Source organism: Melozone crissalis, unplaced genomic scaffold, assembly GCF_028551555.1.
Source record: "Melozone crissalis strain CALT ecotype California unplaced genomic scaffold, PUWL_Pcris_2 ptg000016l_1, whole genome shotgun sequence".
Classification (NCBI taxonomy): Eukaryota; Metazoa; Chordata; class Aves; order Passeriformes; family Passerellidae; genus Melozone; species Melozone crissalis.
In genome coordinates this window covers 5,760,426-5,771,065 of record NW_026535794.1, presented here as the reverse complement: position 1 = coordinate 5,771,065, position 10,640 = coordinate 5,760,426, and the positions used below count along the sequence as shown (strand labels likewise).

General features: G+C 34.7%; 1 protein-coding gene across 1 annotated transcript in view; it reads right to left on the bottom strand.

Annotated features, from left to right (window-relative positions):
* Positions 1 to 1,721: 1,721 nt before the first annotated feature.
* The window catches only part of LOC128935163 (sodium channel protein type 5 subunit alpha-like), a 32,530-nt gene continuing 23,611 nt past the window's right edge, over positions 1,722 to 10,640 (bottom strand). The window contains 8 exon segments of the mRNA XM_054273216.1: positions 1,722 to 2,866; positions 4,168 to 4,432; positions 5,228 to 5,328; positions 7,269 to 7,410; positions 8,321 to 8,374; positions 9,253 to 9,507; positions 9,648 to 9,745; positions 10,560 to 10,579. Coding sequence (XP_054129191.1) covers positions 1,722 to 2,866; positions 4,168 to 4,432; positions 5,228 to 5,328; positions 7,269 to 7,410; positions 8,321 to 8,374; positions 9,253 to 9,507; positions 9,648 to 9,745; positions 10,560 to 10,579 — 2,080 coding nt within the window.

The following is a 10,640-nucleotide window of genomic DNA, read 5'->3' as shown; positions in this document are numbered from 1 at the left end:
TTGTATGCATTGATTTCATCCAAGCATGGATTTTGTAATTTCCATCAAACCCCCCCAACATAATGTCTCATGATTCTTGTTGGGATTAAACAATAATTATATCCAATTACCAAAAAATCATCACATTAACAATCATATCAGTTATCATAGTCATTAAATGATTATACATGTACAGCCTTACATTTTCCCAGGGCCTACCTTAACATTTTCCCAGGGTCTACCAGGCCTATCCTTCCTTTCTAACTCCCCTGAATATTCCATGCTTTTAGGAACATTTTATCCCTATACCATCACACCCTTTGATTGAGCACCTCCATGCCCACCAAGCCACAGCTCCAAGTGCCACATTCACTCATTTTTTGAACTCTTCAGGGACAGGGACTCCATCACTTCCCTGGGGAGGCTGTTCCAATGCTTGACCACAATAAATCTAGTTCAGACTATACTGTATCTGAGCTCTTTAACTCTTAGCTTGCTTGTGCCTTTATTTGTCCTGAAAATAGCTTAGTTTTGACTAAATCTGTCCTATTTTATAAGTCTTTAACAAGGTAAATGACAGTAAAAATTCATTACCTTATTGTTCTTTATATTCTTGGCCTGAAAATGCTAAATCTTTTCTGATTCCCAGTGAATAGCAAAATATTTTCAGTTTACTTGTGCTAATAGATAGCTACTTTGGGAAAATTATATTGGTGTTCGACCCCTCAATAATTGATTGTCTTGTAATAAATGAAATTGAAGATACTTCTTAGAAAATAGACAAAAACATGTTAAGCATCTGAAGTCTTTATTGAAGAATTTAAACCAGTCATATTCCAAACTGCAAAATAAAAAAAAAAAACCCAGTAAAATATTATTACACATTGTTCATATATTTTTTTCGGAATCAATGAAATAAATGCTGTGTCTAAATTTAATAAATGCTACCTCACAAGATACACCAGGAACTTCTTTTCAGCTTAGTAAGTAGTGCTTTCTAGGGATAAAGTATAATGATGGAATTTTATGTACAATTATTCCTTTCTGGAAACAAGATCTCCTGCACAACATTCTTTGATTCTTATTATGATTACAATAATTTTCATACACTGAAAGATACAAAGAACAACTTATGTACAACTTTCAGGCACAGGCAACTGACGATGATCTGTTAAATCCCTTTAGGTGTTTGTATAAAGGCACCTCAAAAATTCTTAGACATAAACAAATCTATTCAAAGATATTAGGAGAAGGATTGTCCCAAAAACATCAAAATTAGAAGCTGATTATACTCAAGTGTCTTGAGTGAGTTCTTTTACAGAAGTGCAGTTATTACTTTATTTTGCTACAATAAAGCCTTTTTGAAAAATTGGTTCTCCCTAAAGACATATACCTTATCCTATATACTTGTGTGTTTATAAATAAGTGCTTACAACTGATCTTTTAAAGACTTCTTCTGTAAATGCATGAACTAATACAAAAATGACAGCTGAAAAAATTAACTCACCAACTCCACTAGCTGAGGAAAAAAATTCCATAGTTAGAGATTTCCTTCTAATATTTATGACATAGTTGTTCAAATCTTAAGTGCTTTGAGGAGGATTTCCAAATCTGAACAATTACAATACTTGAAGGCTGACAGTATTATTCTAAATTTAGAGTATTTGTAGGATCAAAACATGGTCTCCATCTGAAAATAAGTGACATTGGTTTAACTGGAAATGCTGCAGCCAGGGGTGACCTCATGTGTCAAGCTTTTTGCTGTCTGTCTCAGCAAAGCCATCATAAAATAAAGGGAGGGATATGGAAGAAGCAGGACGTAATTTATCTGCCTTCCTCCCATGGTTTTCATTAAGAAGTGATTCAAGAAGACTTTGCTTGTCCTGTATTTCTCGTCCAAAGACAGCACTGTTATGTTTACAATGGTACAAGGATGTATTTTCAAGAGAACGCTGTCTCAAATACCTCCTGAAGGCCTTTTGAATAACAAGAGCTGACACTTCCTCTTGTTTTCTTTTAAGGGTAGAAGAAATTGGGCTGTAAGAACTTTTAGATGGATTGCCAGCTGTAATCTTTTCTTCCATGTTTAATTCAAGACCCTCCATATCTCCAGCTTCTCCCAAGACCCTTTTAGTGAAAGCCAGCAAGATATCCAAGCAGTGGATCTTATCTCCACTAACTATGGGGATGTCCATGGCTATGAGCTGGATTTTGTTGGGCTTTGGGATGCGCAGGGGGTCTGCCAGAGCATCTGCAAAGTCTGAGAGAGCCGAATAATCTATAAACTGCGTCGCCAGAGGGTCAAACTTTGCCCATGTCTCATAAAACATATCAAAGTCATCCTCACAAAGAGGATCTGTGCTCTCCTCAGTGGCAACATTGAAGTTCTCTAAAATGACTGCTATGTACATATTTACAACAATGAGGAACGATATAATGACATAGCTTACAAAATATAAAATACCAAAGCCCTTATTTACACAATTATTTTTCTTTGTCCCTGTTACATCTAATTGGAGAGCACATTTATCAGATTCCCTTAGCACAGGGGCCAGAAGATTATCCCAGCCAGCTGATGTGGTAATTTGGAAGAGGCAGAGAATGCTACCACAAAATGTTTTGAAGTTGAAAATGTCATCAATCCCACCATCCTCGGGGAGACAGGCAAAGTTTGCCATGCCCACGATGGCATAAATGAACATGATTAGGAAAAGCAAAAGGCCAATGTTGACCAGGGCAGGAAGGGACATCAGCAGTGCAAAAAGAAGAGTTCGAATCCCTCTGGCTTTGCGAACTATTCTGAGGACTCGGCCGACCCGCGCCAAACGAAGAGTTCTCAAAACCGTCGGGGAGAAGAAAGATTGAAACGCTTCCCAGACTCCAAGGCCTTTAAAAGGAAAAGGAAAACAAAATGTTGCCAAGTCAAGTTAGTCAAATTCATGGCTGTTTTGTTATATTCTGTGCTTTAGGCGTTGGCAGTAACACTGATCACATTACACTGGTCTCAAAATAATCAATTCTGAAACTGCTCAGATAAAAGCTTAGGTAAAAAAAGAAAAATTGTAATAGCTTTCAATATAAAAGAGGCATCAAGATTTCTGCATAGTTTGGAAGCTGTGCTCTTCCCAGTTTCTCTAATTTGGGGAGTGAATTTATGCATTCATTGCTCAAGTACCTAAAAAAAGTCCTTTAAAATCCATTCAGGTCTTGTGCCAGAAGCTCTGGGATTGTCTCTGAGCCACTGCCTGAGTGCTGCTTCTTCTTTAGGCCAAAGCCTAAATGTGAGACTTTGATAATGCTTGGCACTCAAATGCGATCAGAGAAGAGCAAGAAGAAAATAAAGGAAAATTGTCTCAGTGTTTATCCTCCATAACACCTCATTCTATGACACAGTAGCAATGCAAATGATTACAAACAGAAGAGTTAAGAAGTCATAATTTTTCTAGGTTGTACAGGATGGCAAAAGGCTACCATGCTTAGGCAGGAAGCAGAGAACTCAGAGCAGTTTTTCCTTCCCATCCTTTATTATATGATATGACCTGAGCTTGAGTAGGAAGAACAGACAAAATAAACTGTACAAGAAACTAGAGCTGTATATGACCCTTTGCAGAGTGTCATGCAGACCAGATCAGCATCTGGTCTTATTTAAAGAGCCAAAAAAATACAAGCCAGTTCTAATAATTTTTTCAGTCACGAATAGTGGCGCAGGTTTAGCATGGTGTTGAGCAACCGAATTTTCTTGAGCTTTCCAAATCTGCAACTGGACTCTGCCTTCTTAAAGGAAAGTCCTGGAAAATTAAATTAAGCCTCATTTTTGATGCAAATGTATTTTTAACCTGAATTTTCTTTTCCTGTGACAACGTGTAAATTGAAAGCATAAAACGTTAGACAACAGTTTAAGTACAATAACTTTAAAAATATGTTACTGAATTAAACTAATATTCTGTTAATGCCTTAATAAAAATCATACTTAAAAAAATTCAAAAACTCCATTTACCTTTTAGTACTCTGCAAAAATATAAGGGAAAACAAAAATGCATCCTTTTAGAAGGAATCACTTAGCAGATAGTTTGAAATAATACAATGGAACTGGAATTTGCTTATCAAACATATGTAGGTGGTTACTTCAAACTAGAATTTGCTTAATATTAGTCAGATACTTTACCTGACCTAGTGGTTGATACTTACTTACTATTGAAAGGATCACAACACTGAAATCAAACACGTTCCAGCCACTTCCAAAGTAGTAGTGCCTTAAGGCCAGTATTTTTAAGACACATTCTGCAGTGAATACAGCCACAAAAAAATAGTTGATTTTATTAAGAACATCCTTGGTGCGTCTATCAGTGTTTTCTGCCATCATAACAATCATATTTAGACAGATGAAAATCACAATGGTGACGTCAAAAGCTTTGTGATTTACGATGTCAAACAGCAATCCTAGGAATGCATTCTGTGGAGAGAAGGAGAACTACTTAATGCCACTTCTGAGACCCAGCCTGCATTCAAATATTAACCAGTAATTTGTGCTTAGAAAAGGAATTTAAGATGACATAAATTAACAAGAAGCTGCTAGAAGCATTTTTTGGTGATTTCTTTAGACCCTCAAAGAAAACTCACCATACTTTCAGTATTTTCAGGCATTGTGCAAGCACATTGGTTAAGAAAATAATACATATAGCAGGAAAACATTCAGAGTACATTATGATTGCTCTTTTAATAGAAATACTTATTGAAGCAGATATTTTAGGATAAGCAATTCTAATTAAAATGTCATAAACAGGAAAAACTCTGAGTAGTTACTGTGCAAAGACAGGCCCGGAATTCAATTTAAGAAAATGTAAGAAATAAAGCATAAGATTATTTAAAAGCAAATAACAGCCATGGGGGATGTGCTGCTCTCTATTCATTCTAACCTGCAATAACCCAATCTAGTTGCAGAAGCAACATCATGCAAATTAAATAACCAAGATCATGTTATGAATATCAAATACTTAATATGAACTGGTTTAAAAAGTTTGTACATTTGAGTAGGTGATAAATAGGTTGTAAATTTCCTTAATTAATACCCTCAAAGATTACTGTGTTGGATGGAATTTTGAAATAAAAGACAATAAAATCTAAACATTATATTGACTGAACAAGATAAGGGGTTCTAATGCAAGGTTTATTTCCCAATTCCTGGCTACTGAGTTTAAATATCATCCTCTTTATATCCTCTGTCATATTCTTCTTAAGGTGGCCTCACCGCCGGTCTTGGGATGGGTTTTTGGGGTTTCTTGGATCCAAGTTTTTTTAGGGCACTATAGTACTTTTTCTGTTCCTCAGTCAAAAATAGATCTTTCCCACCTAAGTAAAGAGAAAAAACATTGTTGTTCAGATGAAGTCAAATAAATACCAACAAATTTATGTTAAAGACAGTAAGTTACACTTGTATTGAGTGGGACCTAAGAGAGCACAGAGACCAAATGTGTCTTCACTATTTCTCCTTTTCCCCTTGATCTTTGATCTGATGTGAGTTGATCATGTAAGTCAAGCCCAGGCAGTGATCCCAAGCCAGTTACCCCAAGTGTGAGAGACTTTTCAAAGTTTTGCAAATCTATTTCCTATTTTTAAAATTATATAAGATTCATTAAGAAGTAGAATATTTTATATTTTTGGGAAAGGCAGAAGCAGAAGTAGATTGCTGGACTAGCAAGTAAATAGAGGATGATGAATAAGAATTTTGGGACCAAGTTCTATGGGAAGTTCCTGGCAGTGAATTTCTTATTAGCATCCACATCACCTGTATTGCTGAGCAATCACTTGGACCCCAGTAATCAGAACTCACTCGTCATAAAAGCATTGAGTAATCAGTACTTTGTACAACAAACACAAAACAATGTTCAGCAGGGCACCTGCAATTGGAATTACTCCAGCAAAACCTGTGAAAATTCTGCTTAACTTCACTACATGGACTCTCAGTGAAAAGCCAAAGAAGCAGAAAAGAAATTAAAGAGAAAAATAAAAAATAAAAAATATCTGTTACAGCATGTACTAAGAAAAGAAAAAAAGTGTTACATTCACATAAACTTCTAACAAATGCTCAAGCTTATCAACTACTTAACCTTTTTATCTATTGATATTATTGTAACTGGGACTTTGTTATAAAAGGAAATTCTTACAGTGAAGTTGGACTGCTGTTCCTCAATCCCTACACATCTTTTCTCTGTCCAAACTCAGAGAACAGAAGAATTTCTTGTGTATTTTATTTCTATTTTTCTCTACCAAAGGCAGTAATGCTTTGACACTTGGTGTATAAGTCAGTCTATGGAAAGAATAGATGATTCCAGTAGAAATTTTGCCTTCCAAATGGGAACCTTGAAGTTGTAAACCTCCTGTTGGGGTCTGCTTTTCTGTTATTTTTTTCAATGAGCAAGATGCTTATTTATTGTAAGACTTCCAAGTGGATTAACTGATCCAATTTCTCCCGATATTCTGGACACTTTAAACCTTTAAATGAGTCAGGACTCAATTGATAAACAATCTTGGCACAAGGAAGGTGAAGTATTCCAGGCAGAGATGACTATTGCTTTTCTTTGCTGAATTTTCCATCCTAAGATTTTGCCCTCCTTTTCTCACTGAATAACAAGAACAGGGAATTTAACAACTATGAGGAGAAAAGTGGAAGCAGTCATTGCTTCATGGGCTTTAAGCAGCATTTAAATTTCTACACAGCCTCCTCCTGGGGTCATGGCTTGGATCCCAATGAAGAAATTTTTTTAAAACCTCATTAAATTAATCTGTAGGCTCATTTTGTAGATGAATGACTTTTTAAAGTGTAGCTAGTTTTAGAAGAAGTTCTATCGACAAGACCTTTTCAAGGTTCTTTACCAGGAAAAAAGAGGTTACTCCTTTCACGACTGCTTCTTCCATGATAGATTACCCTGCTCACATTTGTGAGGTGTTCACTCTCAGCAAAAAGGGGTTTTCTGTTCACCAAGGCAAATCCTCAAAGCAGAAGAAAATAATTCCACTCTCCTGTAGCAAAGTCTAGGTAACTTTTTTGGCTCACTCCTTCCTTGTCCTCTACTTAGAACAAACCCAGGACTTGGAAGGAAAATAGAATTCACAGGTAAAAACCATGAGGAAGAGGGGATTCCTGTTTTCAAAACTTGGTTTGAAATGTTATTATTTTAAATTTATCTAGTCAAACACTTATTTCACAATGTTAGACCTCTAGAAGTCAAGCAAGCATTCACTAAATCAAATTGAGATTACAGGAGACCATGGGTTAGACCATGTAGTACTTATCTTTTTCCTTTGCTGGTTAAAATTGCTGATAACCACTCCAATGAAAAGGTTCAGCATGAAGAAAGATCCAAAAATAATGAAAACCACAAAGAATGCATACATATGTAAGCGTGCTTCAAACTGTGGCTGCAGACCTATCTGTTAAAAAAAAAATCAAACCAGAAAAATAATATTGGTAAAAATGAGATAGATAATCTCAGCTTTAGCATTTCCAATTTATTATAGCAGATTTTTTTTATTGTCATGAAGTATAAATTATTTCTGCACATTTAAACCTTTATCTAGATGTACAAGTAGAACTGTCTTGCTCTATCTTGTTACTGTTTGTAGTGATAATGAAAAACAAAGACAAATCATGCTCTAACAATTTTTTTTTAGTAATAAATAAACAGTTTCAATTAGAAGGGATCCTCTGAATGCCCTGATTAGAAAAATGGGATTAAAGCTAATGGTGAATTCCCTCCTTTGGGATGCCATCTCAGGCAAGAAGCAATTTAAACCAACCATATAAAGAACAATATTGTTATTTAGCAGCTATTTAACTACAGTCAAGAGTACTGTGATGGAATGAGCAAGAAAAAAGGCAAAGTGAACTAAATATAGAAAAGTTAAAACTCACTGTGCTAGTATGAGAGTGAGAAACAGTACATGCAAATGGGGAAGAAATAGTGAGGGTGTCAAATGTAGGGTAGAAAACCTCAAATAACTGATAAAGCTGCAGGCTATTTCAGTTCTACTGCACACGTTTAAAAAGGAAGAGAATTTGCTTCAGAGGCACACCCATATTCTGTTTCCAAATCAGATTGGTACAAAATTGTATATTATCTTGACCTCTTTTTGTGTGGTATCACTCTATTGTGATCAGTTTCTTCTATCTAAGTTTCAGATACTTGGTACTCCAAGGATTATTATTTCACTGTGTAGCTGGATAAACTCATCCACTTGTATTTTTGATCTGGTGTTGCAAACAAAGCTGAAAAATTGACTGCATGGATAGAAAAGAGAAGAAGGAAAGGGAAAAACCTAAAATTTCATTTCAGTGACATACCCCACGTGAATCTACTGCTGCATACATAATATCCATCCAACCTTTAAAAGTTGCCTGAAAGAAAATGCATTGTTTGTTACAACTAAGAAAAAAAAAGCTATTGCAAATATAAATGTGTTAATAGTTGTGCAAAAAATAAGAAGTGTGCTGCAAAAAATATGCATCAATTCTAAGATATGTTTGGAAGTATGATTCACTGGAGTTTATTAGAGAGAAAAAATTATCCTGGAAAGAAAACAAAAGTCATGATTCATGTCAAATGCTTTAATGCTAACTCCTGTTAAATTGAAATTTTTGTAAAAAGTTTCAGCTTAACTAGCAAATATAACTTAAAAGGAAAAAAACAATTTCTAACAAAACAACAGATGGTTCCATCCTGCAATTTTTACCAAGCATAGAACATTTTGGAGGATCCAGAGCAAAGAACTCAATCTAGAAAAAGATACAGGGATAATGGAAACTTTTAAACAATGCCTTTCTCTCCTTTGTTGGGTATTAGGGAGCTCAGTGAATTAGCACCCCAACACTTCACGATTTTTTACAACAAAAGAAGACACAGAATTCTAAATAAATTGGTCCATGAGTTTTCTTTCTTATCCACTCTGAATTAGAGAAAACAAGAATAACTTTAAATACAGTAAGAGGCAGACTATTTCAGGCTTAGTTTGATAATCAAAATTTAAACAGAAGTGAAATTTACAACAAAATTTAAAAGCTGTGAAAGAGTTCTTGGTTTTAACATAAGGCTGCATGTGACCAAGTGTTCTTTAGGAGGAGGTGAGCAGCTCATAAATGAGAAAAATATTAATGGGAGCTAAAAAAATCCACAGTTACAGTAAGATAAACAGAACCATAATGGTGTGCCTTGGTTGGTTGCTCAAACCATTCCTTGAGAAAAAAAAAAAAAAAGCAAATGTTTTTATAGAACTTACCACTTGGAGAAGAGCCAAGTAACCCATGCCAACATTGTCAAAATTTACAACAGCATTTGTCCATGTCCAATTCAAGGCAAGACAATCATTTTTGCCATAAATGTGATCAGTAATTTCTACTTTGTGTGTGCATTTCCAAAACCTGCTTCCAAGCCATTTGACTCCTAGAACGTTAAAGAGGAGCCAAAAGACAACGCAGACAAGCAGAACGTTGAAGATGGAGGGGATGGCTCCAAAGAGTGCATTCACAACAACCTGAATGAAATTAATGAAAATAATTCATTAATTGAATTCAACAGATCAATTTTCCCAGAAAGCCACTGATTTTTACTTCTTCAATATCTATTGAAAACTGTCATCCATATAAAAACCCAGACCTCCCCCTATATCTTTACCTTTATCCCTTCAAATCTTGACAAAGCTCGTAGAGGCCGCAGTGCTCTGAAAGTCCTGAGAGATTTCAGGCTGGTCCCAGAGGAACAAGTTGAGGAATCTTCAGAAACAGAATTTTGTCCCCAGGAAACAAAGGACAGCTGTGTTCATTGAATTGGAACTGGCATCATTAAATGGCATACAAAATTTTATTTTATCTATCTTACCAGACAGTCCTGAGATGAAAGTTACAGTATATTTCACCAGTAAGTCAAATTTAAAAAAAATACACATTTAAATTTTATATATACATAAAATAATATAATATAATATAATATAATATAATATAATATAATATATAATTTTACCTCATTCTTTTCTAACATATGAAAAAAATGGAATTAATTATAATTTGACTTTTTTTAAAACAGTTCATATAATTTTGTTTAATACTAGCATAACAGTCAAATTGGTAACTATGATATTGCCATACACTACCAGACCAGAAAGGTTTATTCAGATAAAATACTTTCATTTTCTACATAGTTATTCTCAAAAGTGTATACAGGAATTTATTATTATAACGGAGGATGGGGATCTGGAAACAAATTTTTTCTAAAAATATATATCTGGTTCATTTCTGTTATTTCTAAGAGAGAAATGAAGACATTAAAATCATTTCAATAATTAGGTTTTTTCATTCTTCATGATTTGTCTCTTCCTTCTTATTTGAATTTGCTGTCTCAATGTTCACCCATTGGATATTTCCATGCTTATCCTCTGTTTTGGACTGCTATTTACATTAGAAAACTGTAACTGCTCAAGTATTCTTTACAAAAGGTCATAATATTAGATATTACTGTTGAAATGTCGTAGTACTTCACAACTTTCAATGGTGACTATCCTAAGTCTATCAAAAGCTACTCTGATGTCACAAGTTAGCAGTTTAGACGTTCTTATTCTAAAATATTTAACTTCAGAACAGTCCCACTGTTATGTTGACAAGAAAAATGTTT